This window comes from Heloderma suspectum, chromosome 6 (assembly GCF_057233095.1).
Source record: "Heloderma suspectum isolate Gila_16-S chromosome 6, 16-S_ref, whole genome shotgun sequence".
In the NCBI taxonomy this organism is placed as follows: Eukaryota; Metazoa; Chordata; class Lepidosauria; order Squamata; family Helodermatidae; genus Heloderma; species Heloderma suspectum.
In genome coordinates, this window is record NC_139463.1 from 84886737 (window position 1) to 84906360 (window position 19624).

The 19624-nt window shown below is 44.9% G+C and overlaps 3 protein-coding genes across 3 annotated transcripts; all 3 read left to right on the forward strand.

Moving 5' to 3' along the window:
* The first annotated feature begins 431 nt into the window (after positions 1-431).
* LOC146341649 (olfactory receptor 5AP2-like) lies at positions 432-1376 on the forward strand. The gene has a single exon (XM_084808394.1). It carries the CDS (start codon positions 432-434, stop codon positions 1374-1376), a length of 945 nt encoding a protein of 314 aa, XP_084664520.1.
* Positions 1377-6969: 5593 nt separating this feature from the next.
* On the forward strand, positions 6970-7926 carry LOC146341650 (olfactory receptor 5AP2-like). Its single transcript, XM_084807595.1, has one exon. It carries the CDS (start codon positions 6970-6972, stop codon positions 7924-7926), a length of 957 nt encoding a protein of 318 aa, XP_084663721.1.
* Positions 7927-15354: 7428 nt separating this feature from the next.
* Positions 15355-16287, forward strand: LOC146341651 (olfactory receptor 5F1-like). The gene has a single exon (XM_084808395.1). The coding sequence runs from the start codon at positions 15355-15357 to the stop codon at positions 16285-16287; it is 933 nt and encodes a 310-aa protein (XP_084664521.1).
* Positions 16288-19624: the final 3337 nt, after the last annotated feature.

Sequence of the window (19624 nt, forward strand, 5' to 3'; positions counted from 1 at the left end):
TAAAACAATATCCCTGTAGAACGGGAGAAAAAAATTATTTTCCCCAGCAGGAGATGGAGCTGGCTGAGGAAGTGGGGTAGGTGGGTGGGGGAACTACCCAGTGGAAAGGCTGGGTAATCAGACTAGTTCAGGCATTCTTCTGCTCCTGGAATCAAGAGTTTGTGGAAGGAAGGGTCGTATTTTTGTCTTGCAGTGTTAAAAGCACAAAAGGTCTGAGAGTTCAAAAGGAGGCAAAAAAAGGTAGACGTGGGGGACTTGGGGGACAGCAGGGAATTGAAGGCAGCCAGAAAATACTATACATCATCTATGTAGAGTCAGGGTGCTTTGAAAGATCCTGTGCATGTCTATCTGTGGCTAAAACTAATATTTCAGGTCTCTTCCTATGCCAGGAAAGATAACTGAAAAAAATTATCATCAATATTCCTTCTCAGATGGAGTCATCACATCAGATGATGTGGAATGGAACAGCTGTCACTGAATTTATACTTCTGGGACTCTCCAGCAACTCTGAGGTCCAACTCATCCTCTTTGCTCTCTTTCTTGTCATTTACTTGGTGGCTCTGATTGGGAACATACTTATCCTTCTCCTGATCAGCTTGGACAAGAGACTTCACAACCCCATGTATTTCTTCCTGGGGAATCTCTCTGTGGTGGACATTGGCTACACAACATCCACTGTGCCCAAGATGCTGGTGAACTACCTCTCTCAGGACAAGAGCATCTCCCTGGCAGGCTGTTTCACCCAGATGTACTTCTTCATCTCCTTTGGTGGCATTGAGTGCCTTCTGCTGGGGGTCATGGCATATGACCGGTATGCAGCCATCTGCCATCCATTGCATTATAGTGTGCTCATGAGCCCCAAAGTGTGTGTCTGGCTTGCAGCAGCTGCTTGGACTCTTGGCTTATCTAATTCAGGCGTGCACTCTGGCCTGATGTCCCTTTTGTCTTTCTGCCAGGACAATGTTATCCAACACTTTTTCTGTGACATCCCTCCCCTATTCCAGCTCTCCTGCTCTGACACGCAGGCCAATCAAATTGCTACCTATGTGGTGGGTGGAGGTGTGATCATGGGTTCATTTCTGGTTACCCTAGTGTCTTATGTCTACATTGTCTTGGCCATCCTCAGGATCCGCACCAAAGGAGGGAGTCTCAAGGCATTTTCCACCTGTGCTTCTCACCTGACTATAGTTAACATCTATTTTGGCACCATTATCTTCACATACATACGTCCTAACTCTACTTACTCCCAGGAGCAGGACCGCGTATTGCCTGTGCTCTATGGGATCCTTACACCTATGCTTAATCCAATCATATACAGCTTGAGGAACGAGGATGTGCATGGGGCAGTCCGGAAAGTCATGAGAAGAACTCAATAGGAATCAAATTAAATGAGGTAAGGCATGAGAGACATCTTCCCCAGCCTCATGAGCTGGGAACTTTTCAATTATTATTGTTTTTCAGATTTGTTTGGGTTATAAGGTCCGGGCAGTATGCAAGTTCAGAGGACTGTTTACATATATTCCCCCTTTTTCTCTCTCTCTCTCTTTTACTTACTTCCTCTTTTTTTACATTAGACATGATATACTGTATAATAAAATTCCTGTTTGTGTGTGTATAGATATGTATACATTCATATATAGATTTAGAAATGACACTATCTAAAATATAGATAGCATAAAATTAATTAGTGATTTGTTGTTATTATTACAACTTATCCTTTTTAATTTCCTTCCTTTTTATTATTATTACTATCATTATTATGAGGCCTTGATTAGTAATATTTTTGGCTGGATAAATTCTTAAGCTTTACTATTATATATTAACTGAAGGGCAATATATGGTTATTGGAAATGAATTGTAGGTTTACTCCCTTGCTATAAGACTGATGATATGATATTGAAATGTAAGGTTGATTATCTGCGCTGCACTGAATTGTAATATTGGCAATGTTATAGGTATAACTTTTAAGTAGAATGATATTTGAAGTTTGTGTGTAATGGAGTTTAAATTTAATCCTTTTAAGTAACATTTTTATATATTTTTTTCTTTCTTGGTTTCTTCGTCCTTTTCCTTCCTCTGTTTTTTTTTTCTTTTTCTTTTTCGTTATTGCTGTGTCCTCCTAAGAATACTGTATTGTTTGAAACTGTAGATAATGACTAGGTTGTTGGTACTATTTATTTCATTTATAAAAATAAAAAATAGAATTAAAAGTATTTAAAAAAAAAAAACCGGAATCAAATTAAATGGACTTTGCAAGACCCTTTCTTCAGATATAAATTGCACATTCTTCATGACATAACAGGAAGCTTTGTTTTGCTTTGAATGCCAGTGACTGGACACATATAAATCTATCAAACTATGATATTACACTCATTGAATCTCATGATGTTATTAACCAAACTGTAAAAGCAAATACAAATGCTACACTTGAACCATTCTACAGGATGGGCATGCTACCGTCCGACTGTAAGTAATGACTAGTATGTTAAAATCTAGGCACACCCCTGTAGATACCTCAAGGACCAGCCAAGGCAGGAAAAGGGGAGGGCTCCATCTCAGTGGCAATCCCTTCCTACAGGGACTGCTGCACCTTCAGGAGGATGGATGGTGCACTAAGTATTTTTATTTGTAATATGCTTATAGAAAAATATGACTGGTCATAGTCCAGGCCTAGTTAACTATTTTTCCTTCCCATTGCTTTCAATAGGAAAGTCAATCATGCCATCCACTCTCTCCCATGGAAATCAATGGTGCTTTAAAGTTTTGAATTTCAGCTGCAACATGCCTAATATAATTTGCATACATTTCCAAAGTGTCAGTGTTCTAGTCCACAGCGGGAAACCTGTGATCCTTGGTTGTTCTTCAAGTAGCCCAGGGAGCTTTATCCACTGCTTCTTCCTACACAGGTGATCAGCCTTTAGCTCAGCAGGGGAGATCAGGATCGGCGAGGGGGGAATTTGACCTCCCCCCCATCAGCAATTCTGATGCAGGAAAGATTGCTGGGGGTGGAGGCTAAAGCTCGCCTCCCCACAAATCCTGATCTATATTCTGTTCCCTCTCTGTGAATGATAGCAGCGAAACAGCAGTCTTGTCTGCTGGTGGGGTTGGTGGGAGGTTAAAATCTCCCTTCCAGTGGCCCTGAGCAATATTGTTGTTTCCCTTCTGCTATTAGCTGAAGGGAAACAGCCATTTTGTCTGCAGGGACCTCTGTATTTAACCTCTCTTGCACACACACACCAGAAATCCCTGCAAGCATGGGAGGGACTCTGTGTGTACACGTGTGTGTGTGTGTGTGTGTGAGAGAGAGAGAGAGAGAGAGAATGCAGGGGTGAGGGGGTGAATGGCTGTGTGTCCTGACCGCACTCGTTCCATTTATCCTTTTCACAGAACTGAGGGGTCACCGCTTCTGGTAGAACACTTATTTTGGATGCAGAAGGCCTTAGGTTCAATCATCAGCCACTCAGAACAGACAAGACTTAGCTAGGCCACTGATTCCTTGAAAGACAATTTCAAAGATATTACCTGGAATGGGAGAAGGGGGATAACCTGCTTCAGATGCCTGCTGTGACACTCCCCAACTATGGAATGTCATGATAAGTGGGACTCAATGTTCCATCCACACATAGAATTGAATTTTATTGAATTGGAACTGGAACTGGAACTAACAGAGGCCCATTTATCAGTGCATTCAATTCTTATGTTGTCAACCACCACCATGGACTGTCTAGTGGGTGAGAAAGTGCCATTCTCAGGGCCTTACTTGTGCACCGCCTGCTTGGCCACTTGTCCAGCTAATTTGTAGCTCAGGGGAGCAGAACCTCAGGGTTGTGGCCCACATCCAGCATTCCCTGGGTCCCCTGAACCCCCTGCCACCTTCCGATGGGTGCAGCCGCTTTTCCCCAACTGCCATTCCTTTGGTAGTTTCATGACTTGTGTACTTTTTCCCATTTTAAATGGTTGACATGCCCCTTCTAAGGTTTAGTTAGTGGCAATAAGGGGTTTAAGTTAAAATACATGGCAGGTGTTGGTATTTTGACTGCACAGCCTTTGCCTTTGGACCTGCCCCATTTTCCCTTCAGCCTCACCCAACACAAGGAAATCACCAAGTGAATTTGTCCCTGGGGCTGAAAGAGGTTCAGCACCTCTGGTGTAGTTAAAGCAGATCCATGATGTCATTGTGCTCAAGGTTTGTCCACCCCCACTTCAACCAGCAGCCAATAAAGAGGAGAAGGCATTGAGAGACAAGGAACAGCATGATGTCACATGACATGGCTTCTTTAAACAGATGTTACGGTGAGGAGATCATGGGGGGAGACCTTGCTCAGCATCAGCCACTGTTCAAGGAAAGATGTAGTCTTCAATACAAAATGGTCTCTTGGAACTATTACTGTCAGCCCTAGCAGACTCAAAGTCTAGTTTGCTTCCAAAGCCATGGTCAGTGTTGAGGATTTGTGGCTTCAATTCTCCTCCTCCTCCAGCAAGAGACAGTGTTAATGACCCAGGTGTTCTTCTTTTCCTCATGCCAATTATTTCTGTCAGCCCCAGGGGCTTTAAAAACAGCAAGAAGAAAACTGTGACTGTAATAGAAGTTCCATAGTAATAGGGAAGAGATGAAGGTCCTCAGATAAATGCTACCATGAAGAAATGAAAACTGACACACAGAGAACTTGGGCTACTCTGGATGGTGACACAGTTCCAATGCCAAGAAAGAAGAACCCGTTGCGAGTGACTGGCAATAATGATGTCTCTCTTACATCATGAAGCAGCATGCCTGACAGGTACCAAATACGTTCTTCCTAAGTTCTTACCAAAGAAGTCTTCCAATATTTTCTGGAGTGTGAAAGCACCTCAGTCGATGGCCTGAGGGTTTGGTGGTTGGAAAGACCTAAAAATAGGATCTCCATTCCTACCTGATTTTGGTAGAGAAGACATTTAAAGAAAGTGAGAGATAACTGGTCAACTCTGAAAGGCCTGTTGGGGGTCAGTCCATATGGCGAGAAACAAACAATAGCCTTTTCATACTCTTCAAGATAGTTTCAGAGAGTGTTTGTTTCTTGTGGTGTGAATGCTCCACCTGATTTCTTTGGGGAGAAATGAAATATAGATGAAGTGGGAATGGATGAATCTGTTTAGTTTAGTTTTTTCCAGTCTTAAGCTCAGTTCATTCCAAATGTGCAGAATTTTTCCTGTGCTGATTTAGATCCATTGCAAACTTTGAGAATTTTTGCATGAAAAAACATCATAGATACCTTTCTGCACATTTCTCCAAATACATAAACTTTCTTATGCAATTTTGCCTAATATAAATTTTTTTCAAGCAATTCTAATGTTATTTTCATTAATACACTCATTTCTGTATGTAATACACTGACCTCTAATATATGTATTTGTGCATATTATTTTGCATTGGAGAACTCCATTGCAAAATTTGGTGTAATGTGAATTGTGGAGGATAACCGACTCCCGGTTTTTCTGTTGGTTTGAATTGTAAAATTAGGACATTTCTTCCCCATCCTAACAGGTACAGAATGGGAAGCAAGGAAGAACTAAAATCATTGTTATCTTTGAAATATATGTCTGCTTCCAGCCTTCTACCCAGGGCCCTGCATGGCTTATTTCAGGGGCCAAGCCATGGCACGAGTAGTCTTCAACCTTGTCAGACCCAGAATACACTTTTAGCCCAATCACACATTTGGGACCCACTTATTCACCTTTTGCCATATGTGTGCATGGTGATAGAGCTGCTGTTGCGATCCGTCATAGGCCAGGCCACAGCTCAGTACTGACTGGCAGTGGCTGTCTAGGGTTTCAGACAGCAGTTTTTTCCAGCCCTATTTTGAGAAGTAATAGATTGAAACTGGGGCTTACTACATGCAAAGAATTTGCTCTACGACTGAGCTATGGCCTTTCCCAATGCAATACTTTAGAATAAAGGATAAATGCTCCCTGCCACAGTGCCACTGCTCCAATTAAATGTGGACTGCCCAGACTCAGCTTTAACATAAAAGTAGCCATACTGGGAAATCTGATCATGGATCTCCAGAGTAACTGGCAATTTAAACTGTGGTTAGCTATGAATGTGCACTCTTTCACGTTGTGCATAGCATGACATCTGCACTGAAATAGCAGGATGAGTATGCATGCCACAAGCAAGAGCAATACCTCTACCATACCACCTGTAACTTGGGGAGAGGGGGGGATAATCCGCTGTCTTTGGCCACAGGTCTTGTGAACAGATGGCTCCTGATGCCTTTCCAATAGGATGATGGGTGCAGTGACTGCAGCCCTTTTTAAAGAACATAAGAACATAGGAAGAGCCCTGCTGGATCAGACCAAGGGTCTGTCTAGTCCAGGATTCTGTTCACACACTGGCCAACCAGCTGTCGACCGGGAACCTGCGAACAGGGCATATGGTGTCCTAATTGGTGACCACTGCCACACACCCTGCACTCCCAAATGAACATACGAGTATCTGACAATGGACATGTTCACTCAAGCACTTTGTTATGTGACTGTGCCATGCTGTAATAAAGTAACTGCCCATAGGTATAATATATCACTTTGAATGGCAGGGAAAGTGGTATGAGTTTTTTAAAAATCCCTTCGGTGTGGCAAAAAATGGCTTTCAATAACCACAGGAATAGGAGCCATGGTGGGAGACAAATAACTTTGCATGGGAAATGCTGGGTAATGGGACAGGACTGCTCTTTCATATGCTCTTGGGATCACAGGATTGTGGGAGGAAGGGTAAGTCTTTTTTTTCCTCGGCACATTAAAGGGATAGTAAGTCTGAGCATTCGAAATAGGGCCAGGATGCAGGAAAGACTGGAGAAGGTGAGAAAAGGCAGGGGAAAATCAGAGTGCTCTGACAGCTCTTGTGCTTGTCTTTGTGTATAAGGCATATACTTAGGGCTCACCATTTGGCAGGAAAGATGACTAAAAAAATGTTCCATCAATATTCCTTCTCAGATGGAGTCCTCATACCAGATGATGTGGAATGGAACAGCTGTCACTGAATTTATACTTCTGGGACTCTCCAGCAACCCTGTGGTCCAACTCATCTTCTTTGCTCTCTTTCTTGTCATTTACTTGGTGGCTCTGATTGGGAACATACTTATCCTTCTCCTGATCAGCTTGGACAAGAGACTTCACAACCCCATGTATTTCTTCCTGGGGAATCTCTCTGTGGTGGACATTGGCTACACAACATCCACTGTGCCCAAGATGCTGGTGAACTACCTCTCTCAGGACAAGAGCATCTCCCTGGCAGGCTGTTTCACCCAGATGTACTTCTTTATCTCCTTTGGTGGCATTGAGTGCCTTCTACTGGGGGTCATGGCATATGACCGGTATGCAGCCATCTGCCATCCATTGCATTATAGTGTGCTCATGAGCCCCAAGGTGTGTGTCTGGCTTGCAGCAGCTGCTTGGACTCTTGGCTTATCCAACTCAGGCGTGCACTCTGGCCTGATGTCCCTTTTGTCTTTCTGCCGGGACAATGTTATCCAACACTTTTTCTGTGACATCCCTCCCCTATTCCAGCTCTCCTGCTCTGACACGCAGGCCAATCAAATTGCTACCTATGTGGTGGGTGGAGTTGTGACCATGGGTTCATTTCTGGTTACCCTAGTGTCATATGTCTACATTGTCTTAGCCATCCTCAGGATCCATACCAAGGAAGGGCATCTCAAGGCATTTTCCACCTGTGCTTCTCACCTGACTGTAGTTAACATCTATTTTGGCACCATCTTCTTCACCTATCTTCGTCCCAACTCTATTTACTTTCAGGAGCAGGACCGCGTATTGCCTGTGCTCTATGGGATCCTTATGCCTATGCTTAATCCAATTATATACAGCTTGAGGAACAAGGATGTGCATGGGGCTGTCCGGAATGTCATGAGAAGAACTCAACAGGAATCAAATTAAATGGACTTAGCAAGACCCTTTCTTCAGATATAAATTGCACATTCTTCATGACATAACAGGAAGCTTTGTTTTGCTTTGAATGCCAGTGACTGGACACATACATATCTATTAACATTATGACATTACACTAATTGAATCCCATGTTGTTTTTAATGAAACTCTAAAAGCAAATACAAATGTTACACTTGAACCATTCTACAGGATGGGCATGCTACCGTCCGACTGTAAGTAACGACTAGTATGTTATAATCTAGGCAAGCGCCTGCAGGTACTTCAAGAACCAGCGAAGGCAGGAAAGGGAGAGGGTTCCAGCCCAGTGGCAATCCCCTCCTACAGGGACTGCTACACCCTCTTGAGGATGCATGGTGCCCTAAGTATTTTTATTTGTTATATGCATATAGAAAAATATGACTGGTCATTGTCCAGGCCTAGTTAACTATTTTTCCTTCCCATTGCTTTCAGTAAGAAAGTCAATCATGTCCTCCACTCTCTCCCACTGAAATCGATGGTGCTTTAAAGTTTTGAATTTCAGATGGAACATGCCTAATATAATTCGCATATGTTTCCAAGGAGTCAATGTTCTAGTCCACAGGGGAAAACCTGTGATCCTTGGTTGTTCTTCAAGTAGCCCAGGGAGCTTTATCCACTGCTTCTTCCTACACAGGTGATCAGCCTTTAACTCAGCAGTGGAGATCATGACTGGCAAGGGGGGAATTTGACCTTGCCCCCCCCCTCGCAGCAATTCTGATGCAGGAAAGATTGCTGGGAGTGAAGGCTGAAACTCCCCTCCACACAAATCCTGATCTATATTCTGTTTCCCCTCTCTGAATGGTAGCAGCGAAACAACAATCTTGTCTGCTGGTGCAGTCGGTGGGAGGTTAATGTCTCCCTTCCAGTGACCCTGAGCAATAGTATTGTTTCTCTTCTGCTGAAGGGAAACAGCCATTTTGTCTGCAGGGACCTCTGTATTTAACTGCTCTCTCACACACCAGAAATCCCTGTAAGGGAGGGAGGGACTGCATGTGCGCACGAGCGCGTGCGTGTGTGTTTGTGTTTGCGCGTGTCCATGCGTGTGTTTGTGTGTCAGAGAGATAGAGAAAAGGGGGGTGAGGGGGTGAATGACTGTGTGCTTTGACCTCACTCATTCCGTTTATCCTTTTCACAGAACTGAGGGGCCACCGATCCTGGTAGAACACTTATTTTGGATGCAGAAGGCCTCAGGTTCAATCCTCAGCCAGTCAGAACAGACAAGACTTAGATAAGCCACTGATTCTAGGGATGTCAGAGAATTCCACCATGGATCTCGGTGAGGCTGAATGCCAGTGCATTCGGGCCCCCAAACTCTGTGGCGGAACAGCCTGCCACCCCCCCGCCCCCCGCGGATCCCCCCGGGACGAGACTTACCTGGGGCGGAACTTCCGGGCGGCGGCTGCCGCCGCGACCATTTCCACTCTTGTTTAAAAAAGAGAGAGAGAGAGAGATGTGATAGGCTATGTAAATCTTTACGCAGCCTATCATGGCTGGGTGGGTTTTTTAAAAAAAAAAACCCGCATACGCAAATGGCGGCAGCTACGGCCGCCGCCATTTGCATTCCTTATTTTTCGCTGTCTGAATCTACGTAAATATTTACATAGACTATGACAGCGAAAATAAAGGGGAACGCAAATAGCGTAGCAGGCGCTATTTGCGTCCCTTTTTGATTCGCCATTTTAGCCTACGTAAATCTTTTTTACGCCCTGCCCTGTAAATACGTGAAGGACCAGCCAAGTCAGGAAAGGGAGAGGGCTCCAGCTCAGTGGAAATCCTCTCCTATAGGGACTGCTGCACCCTCATGGGGATGGATGCTGCCCTAAGTATTTTTATTTGTTATATGCTTATAGAAAAATATGACTGGCCATGGTCCAGGCATGTTAACTATTTTTCCTTCCCATTGCTTTCAGTAGGACAGTCAATCATGTCCTCCACTCTCTCCCACTGAAATCGATGGTGCTTTAAAGTTTTGAATTTCCGCTGGAACGCACCTAATATGATTTGCATACCCTTCCAAGGTGTCAGTGTTCTAGTCCACAGGGGAAAACCTGTGATCCTTGGTTGCTCTTTGGGGGGCCCAGGGAGCTTTGTCCACTTCTTCCTACCCAGGTGATCAACCTTTAGCTCGGCAGTGGAGATCAGGATCGGTAAGGGGGGAATTTCGAAGTTATAAACTGGAATGGGAGAAGAGGGATACTCTGCTTCAGACGCATGCTGTGACACTCCCCTACTATGGATATCATGATAAGGGGGACTCTATGTGCCATTGACCAGAGTGGACCAGCTCATCCTTCCATTAAAATAAAGACAATTGTTCATCCTGGACAGCATCAGCCCTGCCATTAGGTAGAGTAGGGTGGCCACCTCAGAGAGCTGATACTATGGGACAGGAAGTGGTGGAAAACACTGCAGTGCAGAGCTGTGTGTGAATGGCCCTGTACTTTTTGGTTGTGGGGTTCAACGCTGTCCTTCCACAAACACTGAAGGAAGATTTTTGTAGTAGTCTGATCAGATTCTGCATGTGGAATGGGAGGGTGTGCCATCTTCTCCTACAACTCAGGCATCCACGTCTCATGACAACTCCTGTCCTGGAACTAACAAAGGCCCATTTATATCACTGCATTCACTTTTGATGTTGTCAGGAGATGTAAAGATTAACTAGTGGCTGAGAAAGAAGCCATTCTCAGGGCCTTACTTGTGCCTCCTGCTGGGCCACTTCTCCTAGTAAAATGTAGTTCAAGGGTGCGGGGCCTCAGGCCTGTGGGTCAAATCTAGCCCTCTTTGGGTCCCCTAAAGCCCCCACCACCTTTCCATGCCCTGACCCTCTTCCCCAACTGTCAATCACCTGGTCGTTTCCTGACTACTTCCCCATTCGAAAAGGTGGACATGCCTCTCCCAAGGTTTCATTACTAGTGGTGAGAGCTTTAAGTTATACTGTGCTGAGGAGGTTGGTATTTTGCCTGCACAGCCTTGGCCTTTGTCCCTGTCCCATTTTGCCTTCAGCCCTGGCCACCACCAGGAAGTTGGCCCCTGGGAGCTTCTCTGAAAGTTAATTTAGCCCTTGGGCTAAAAGAGGCTCAACACCCCCAGTGTCGTTAAAGCAGATGTGTCATTCGTTGTGCTCATTGTGTGCCCACCCTCACCCCAAGCAGCAACCAATAAAGCAGAGAAGGGATTGAGAGACAAGGACCAATATGATGACACATGACATGACTTCTTTAACCAAATGTTACTGGAGGATCATGGGAGGAGACCTTGGTCAGCGGCAGCCACCTGTTTAAGGAAATATGTAACCTTCTTCAGTGCACAACAGTTCCTTGGAACTATTACTGACACACCCCAGCAGCGTCCAAGTCTAGGTCAGTGTTCAGGATTTGTGTCTTCTCCTCCTCCAACAAGAGACAATGTTAATGACCCAGGTGTTCTTCTTTTCCTCATGCCAATTATTTCTGTCAGCCCCAGGGGTTTTAAGAAACAACAACAAAACTGTGACTGTAGTAGAAATTCCATAGTAATAGCGAAGAGATGAAGGTTCTCAGATGATAAATGCTACCCTCTGAAAGAGGAAACTGAGACACATAGAACTTGAACTACTCTGGATGATGAGACAGTTCCAACTTCCAATGACAAAAAAGAAGAACCTGTTGCCAGTGGCTGGCAATACTGCTTTCTCTCTTACATCCTGAAGCAGTATGCCTAACAGGTAATAAATTGGTTCTTCCTGATTTCTTACCAAAGGAATATTGCCATAATTTTCTGGAGTGTGAAAGCACCTCTGTTTATGGCTTGAGGGTTAGGTGGTTGGAGACCCCTAAAGTTAGGTTCTCCATGTCACTTTCTTTTAGCTTTCACTCTTCCAAGAATGTCACATTCCTTTTTCATGAAACATCACACTTCTAAACTTATGTTGGTGAAGGAGACCTTTAAAGGAAGTTAGAGATGACTCATCAACTCTGGGAGGCCCACAGGGTTTGGTGCATATGACTAGAAACAAACAATGGCTGTTCCATAAAGCTGAAGACAGCTTCAAATAGTGATTACTTCTTGTGGTCTGAACACTCCACCTGCTTTCTTTGGGGAAAATGAAATACTAGGGATGGATGAATATGTCAGCTTTTTCAGTCTTAAGTTCTGTTCATTCCAAACGTTGAGAATGTTTCAAGTGTTCATTTAGATTCATCCCAACGTTTACAATTTTTTTCCTTAAGTTTTCTAGAAAAATCATACACATTTTTGCGTGCATTTCTCGAAATACATGCATTTTACATGCAATTTTGCCTACTTTACACTTTTTTCAAGCAGTTCTTTCTCATCTAATGCATTTTTGAACATTACTTTCATTAACATACACAGTTCTGTATGCACTTTCCCCTAGCTGCCTTGAGTGCCATTTTTCTTGGTGGAAAGGCAGGATACGAATCAAATAAACGCATACATACATAAAATAAATACATATTACACACATTTTTACTTTTTTTATTGGAGAACTCCTTTGCAAAATGTGTGGTGGTGCAAATCTTGAAGAATAACTGAGTTTCAGTTCATGTATTGGTTCCAATGTGTGAAATTAGAAAATGTTGCATTAAAATCCAACCGATGTAAGCTAAGCACTGCTGAAACCATTTTCAGCTCTAAAAATCATGTCTGACTCCAGCCTTAAACCCAAGGCCCTGAAAGCTTCTTTGTCAGGTGCCAAGCCATGATGGGTAGCATAGCACTGTCAATGTTTACTTTTTCAGACCCAGGATACATCGTTAGCCCAAACATACATTTCGGGATCCATTTCTTAATTTGTTACGACATGTGTACATGCCATGATGGTAGCCCTGATGTTGCCATCCACGTTAGGTCTGACTGCAGCTTAGTAGTGAGTCCCATCCCACCAGTTGAAGATTAATAGTATAGCAGGAGCAAAGGTAAGCTAAGGTCAAACAGGAGTGGGAATATGCAAGCACATTGGACAGGATTCAGGGCAAAACAAGCAGAAAAGATCAGAAAGGAGCACAGTTTAGGAGCTCTGTGCAGAAGCTGTTGACCACCCTGCCAGTGATCTCTACCTTCTTTATTTTATAGGGGCTGCTGGGAGGCAGGAACCAGGGAAGCTCAAGGGGCAACAGATGAGCTTGCATGATAAGGCAAGATGAAACTCAGGAGAAGTGATTCCACACATCCTTCTCCTAAGGCTACACTTTCTCAGACGCTGTCCCTACAGCTCATTCCTTTCTCTAGCAATAGTCCTTCTCCCATTTCTTTTTTAAAAAGTGTTGTTGTTTTTAATGATTCCATGATGCAGAATAAATTAAGCTGACATGCTGCATTTGCAAAATGGATTCCATTCTCAGAATCCTCCTTACTTTATACATCCCTCCCCAATGTGATCTGCTAGATGTTTTGGACTACTACTCCCATCATCCCCAGACAGCATAGCCAATGGTTGGGTGATGGGAATTATACTCCAAAAATCTAGCCAGGGAGGAGGAGGAGGAGACACAGAGAACTCCATGCTGGTGAAGACTGCCTTATCACTTAATTTGTGTGTATGTGTGTCTCTGTGGTACAGAGTATAGAAGGGCCTCATATTCACCAGTGTCTTCTCTTTTATTGAGGAAAGCATCTATATCCTTACTGTAGAAGAATCATGGTAGGAGCCCTTCCCTTTTGTGCACAGAGCTCTGTGTGCATGGAGGGGGACCTCCCACATCAGCCTTCTTGTGGAGTCCTCCCCTCCATCCCTCTGCTGGGCATGCTATGTCTGTGCCAGATGCATGACAACATGCCTACCCTTTGCCAATAGTGGGGATTCTTCCCTGCCTCATATACCGTTATCCAGTGGGCTGCTCTTCTCCAGGCCCCTGTAACAGAAGAGGGAATGGAGGGAATGACTGACAGCTGAGATCAAAATGGAATCTTGGGTGGAGCTCAAGGCAGTGGGGGGAAAGTCAGTTAGGAGGAGGACAGGGACACATAGAGAGAAGTTAGGAAAGCAGGCAATTGCATTAGGGTGAAGAGAGAGAGAGGAATTAGGGGCCAGAGTCAAGTTAGTCAGTGCGTAGAACCACAGCAGGCAGCTTGTCAGTGAGAAAAGACGGAGAGAAGCTTTTGAAACTAGCAGAGTGGCAGTGTAAGGTCTTTATTTTATTCAGTTAGTTATTTTATTAGAAATATTATTGTTATTGTTATTATTAATCAGTTGTTGTTTGTTTTCAAAGTTGACCTGAGAAATATATGAAATAAATAAATATGAAATAAATAAGTATATGTTTATACATGTAAATATGAAATAAATAAATAAATATATGTTTAAATACCTCTGTTCTGGTCTGGGTGGATTTGAAGATTGGCATATCTCACCCTACATGCTAAACTGCACACTAATGCTCCTTCTGGGAGTAATCTATGTGTTGGGACCTGGTGAGCCACAGAGGGTATCTGTGTCCCTCAGAAATACAGGAGACCACCTTATAATGGCCATGTTTTGCATTTGTGGAAGTGGATGGATCATGCTGAGCCTGTGCTGAGCATTTTCAGTCATGTGCCTTGCTAACCAAAGTAAGTAATGAGACATGTTGCTTCATTTGCTATTCTTTCATTAAGCATTGTTTTCCAGTACTGAGATTTCTGTATTGATCATTAATGTTTGTTTATTTTTATGCAGTTTTAATGCTTCCTTGCATTTCTTGCTTAACGATTTGTGCAGGTGATTACAGTTTTACTATATAGTATGTAGAGATTTCTCAGGTATTTGTTAAGAATTATCCTACAATCAGGACCCAGCATTAGTACTTTTTATCTGATGGGCAAACCCTGTATTTTAATGTCTTTATTACTTTATTGCCATGGTCAAGGTTTTCTCTCTGCTCCAGTTCAGCTGGCTGGCTAGGACCGGATTTCATCTTCATGGCTTTGTAGTGATATAAGAGCAGAGGCTATCTTGCCTAGACCAGCGTAGTCTGACTACAATCTTGCCTGATTTACTTTTCTGTTTTTTTCTAAAATACCTGTGTCCCTGCCCCCCCCCCCCATATGCTAAATATACAAAGCAGGAGTGCATATTCAGGATCTTCTAACAATTAAGGCAAAACTAAGAACATAAGAAATAAGTTGCCTGATAAGGTCTAGGATTTTTTGTAAGAATCCCAGCAAACAGAAGGCACTAAGTATTCCACTGGAAATGGGCCAATGGTCTAACATTGGATTATGGTCTACCTTCTTCCCTAGGCCTGCTGCCTGTATTTGGAGTTGCATTGATGACTGGACATGAACAATAAAGACCGATTTACAAATGCAGTGATTGACTGACTGCTTCTTATGAGCTGCCTTTATGGAACTACCAGCATTAGGAGATCAAACATCTAAGAATCCCCACTGTCCTGATTGAAGATAGACTCTCTCAAGCCTATGGGAAGTCTAAACCAGACAAGTGTCACAGAGTTTGTCCTCCTGGGATTCTCTGTTGACCTGAAGTACCAGACTCTTCTCTTCGTCATAGGCCTGTTAGTCTATCTGTTAACGTTGGTGGGCAATCTAGCCATCATTGCATTGATCTGGACAGACCAATGCCTCCAAACTCCCATGTACTTCCTCCTGGGCAACCTCTCTTTTGTTGAGATCTGCTACACTTCCACCACAGTACCTAAGATGCTGCGGGACCTTTTGTCAGAGGACAAGACCATCTCCTTCATAGGATGTGCCCTCCAGATGTATTTTTTTGTCACCTTAGGGGGCACAGAGTGTGTGCTCCTCTCAGCCATGGCATATGACCGTTATGCAGCTATCTGTCACCCGTTGCACTACACCCTGCTCATAAACCAGTCAATACGTAGGAGTCTGTTGGCAGCTTCCTGGGCAATTGGCAATTTGAATTCCATCATCAACACAACAATGGTCTTTTCTTTAAATTTCTGCTACTCCAATAAAATCAACCATTTCTTCTGTGACATCCCTCCCCTTCTACACCTCTCTTGCTCTGACACCTTTGTTAGCCAGTTGGTGACCTTCACCATCTCTGGGTGTGTTATCATTGTGCCGTTCTGCCTGACCCTTCTCTCCTACATCCTCATTGTCTCCTCAGTGCTCAAAATCCACACAGCTCATGGCAGGCTCAAGGCATTCTCCACTTGTGCGTCCCACCTCACTGTGGTGAGCATCTTCTATGGCACCATCATCTACACCTACATACGGCCATCCTCCACTCATTCCATGGAAGAGGACCGCCTGATTTCTGTGCTGTATGCCATCATTACTCCAGTCCTCAACCCCCTGATTTATAGCTTCAGGAACAAGGAAGTGCAGGGGGCATTTTGGAGAGCCCTTGGGAAGAGCAGATTATAGGTGTGAGATCAGCATCTTGAAAAGTTAAGATCCACCACAAAATTAATCAGATTGGTTTAAGAGATGTTGAATTGTTATTATTTTTTCTCAGATTTTTTGGAGGAAAACTGAAAATACGTGTAATAAAAGCTTTAACTTCACCCATTCCATTTAATCTTACTGGGCAGTACCATGGTGACTGATTACAAATAGGAATGGGCAAATTTCTCAAGCTTGACCATTTTTCCATCACCAAGCTCATTCCATCCCAGTTTCATGCAAGCTTTTTTATCTGTACAGAAATTTCTATGCATTTTTGTGTGCATGTTTCAAATGTATGCATTTTTGTAGCCATGCACCTATTGACTAAAGCATGTGTGCGCACATTTTAGAAATGTATGCAGTTTACTTTGCTTATTTTTCAAGTTTGTGTAAAATGACACATGCTGGGGGGTGGAGATGCACAACACAAACTCATAAATGTATGCATTCCTGGCCACACATTGGATCTGAGTCCATATTTGGTTCCAAGAGATGCAAGTTGGGTGATCTCACCTTAAAATGTAGACCCAATTACTTTCTCACCCATCCCTAAATTACAAATAATGGGCAAAATCATCCCATCCCCTCTGAATAGGGATACAGGGTTCTGCAGGAAGTATAGTATAATTATCTAGCCACCACCCACATGTGCACATTTCACTGCTGTGAAGACTGTGATACAATGAGCCTGGCTATTTCATAGAGAATGGTTGCCCTCACACATTTCACATGGATACAGTGGTCTGTTCCAACGTAGGCCTTTGGCACACAGGTTTCTTCCACAGAAATTACAATTATTCTGTGCACCATAGGCTTGGAGAAGAGTAGTCATCTGGATGAGCAACAGTGAGGCACAGAAAACAGTCGTTTCAGAAATTGCTGGTAGCACTGGAAGGCTAGCCCAGCGTACTGACAATATGCCTTCATGGGAATGGTGGAGGAGAGAGAGGGAAGGTTCAGTAGAATGTCCAGGTGGATCCCAGCAGAGCAAGAACTGTGGCAGCAGGAGAGTCATCTAAGGAGCAAGTGGGAGTTGTTTTCTCTTGGCCAGCCTCGACCCCCTGCTCCTTCACCACTGCTACAGTAGCCTGTCTGGCCTTGGGAAGGGTTCTTGATTTCCGGCTCCCTGAAACAGCTGAGGGCCCAGTTTCCTGGGAGTGTTTGGCATCCAGCCATTGGCTGTCCCTCCAGAGGCCTGGGCTTAAGGGAAGCCAAAGTGGGTGGCAGTACCCTCAGCAGTGGTGCCCCCAAAGGGGGCAACACCAAAGGGGGGTTTGCCTCTTTGGGGGAGCTACTTCAGGGGGGCAGTGAGGGAGAGGACCATATCCCTTGGTTTTTCCTCTCCTCTCTCTGTTTTTCCCTTCTTTCTCTTCCCCTTGCGAGGAGCGAGGGGAGGATTTCTGGGGTTGTCTGGAGGAGGGGGGCTTTTGAATGTGTTTTGTTTGTTCTTCCAATTAGACTCTTCCTTATTTTTATGGGTTAAGTATTGAAGGTGAGAGGGAAGTGATTTTATACCCCACTGTGAGAGCCTGCTGGTACTGAATTGTGACACCACCACCACCACCCCAGATGACAGATGGGAGGGGAGTGTTAGGTGTGCATTCCAGGTGAGAGGTGGGATGTTGGGCTTGACTGTGTTTATTCTGCTGAATGTTGCTGAGTTCAACATCTTTTCTGAGACAAAGTCAGCATTGTGTATATAGGAGAGGCAGTAACAGGTGGGGGGCATGGGGACCTATGGTGCTGGCAGAGTAAAAACCCATAGGAGAAGGGAGGGCAGGTATTTTACACCTATCCAGCCTTCTGGTTGCCCTGTCAGCCCAGGTACAGGGCAACCAGAGCGGGCCAAGTCACCCACAGAAACTTTGCCTGCTCCTTTGCAAAGCCAGGTAAGTCTGGAATAAGACCGAAACCATCTATGATTTAATCTAGGATGAAAAGCCTGGCCTGGTATGCATTACGGAGACTTGGCTGGGGGAGATAAGTGGGCCTGTATGGATGCAGCTTCTCCCAGTCAGGAACCCCATGGGAGAGCAGGTAAGGAGAAGCTGATGGGGAGGCGACGTAGCAGTGGTCCACAAAGATAACTTCCCTCTGACCAGACTCACTGTGAAGTAGGGATGGCAGAGAATTCCGCCACGGATTCCAGTGAGGCCAGATTCTTTAGAATCCAGCCCCCCGGAATCCATGGCGGAATGGCCTCCTGCCCCCCGCCCCCCCACGGAATTCTTCCAGGACGGAACTTACCTGGGGCAGATGCAGCGGCAGCAGTTCCAGCGGCGGCAGCTCCAGCGGCGGCGGCTCTGACAGCTGGTCTCCTGGCCGGCCGCAGCCGGGCTGCTGCAGCCACCATTGGCATCCTTGCAGCTGTGATAGGCTACATAAGTATTTAGGCTACGTAAGTATTCAGGCCTATATGATAGGCTACGTAAGTATTCCCCCTCCCAAAACCCAGTGTACACAAATGGTGGCGGCTACAGCGGCCGCCATTTGCGTTCCCTATTTTTAACTGTTCTAGCCTATGTAAATATTTACGTAGGCTATTATGGCGGGAAAAAAAGGAATGCAAATCACAGCAGCCTGGCTGGACGCAAATGGCGGCCGCTACGGTGGCTGCCATTTGTGTCCACACCAGTCCATCCGCAGCCGGAAATCCGGCTGCGGGCAAACCTGGCCGGCTGCTCCATGGAGCCGCCGCGGAGCGGAGCCTGCTGGGCAGGATTCAGGGGGGGAGGACCAGATCGCCTCCCCCCCCATCGAGGATTCCCCCCCCATTGATGATTTTCAGCTTGACTCCTGATGATGTCGACACGCCACTTGGTTTGGTCAAAAAGACAACTTGCCTTCTCGATCCCTGCCCATCCTGGCTTGCAGTCCAGGGAGGGGAGATGGTAAAGCAATTTTTGCTGAATATTATTAATGCCTCCCTGAGGGAAGGTAATTTTCCATTGTGTCTGAAAGAAGCAATTTTTAGACCGCTTCTGAAGAAAGCGGTCTTCAAAACCTTGACCCTCTAAACTTCATTAATTATAGGCCAGTAAGTAATCCATTTGGGGGCAAGGTAATCAAGAAGGCAGGTCTCGGATGAAACTTATTACCTGGATCCATTTCAAACTGGCTTCAGAGTAGGGATGTACGAAAGTCACTTTCCGCGGATTATGTTGATGGTGGGGGGGGAGGCGTTCCGTCCCTCCCCCCGGAATCCTCCACGGCCGGCTGTGCTCTGCGGCAGCTCTGCGGAGCAGCTGGCCAGGCCCAGGCCAGAGCCATCCACAGCCGGATTTCCAGCCAAGGAGGGCTCTGGGTAAAACAAACA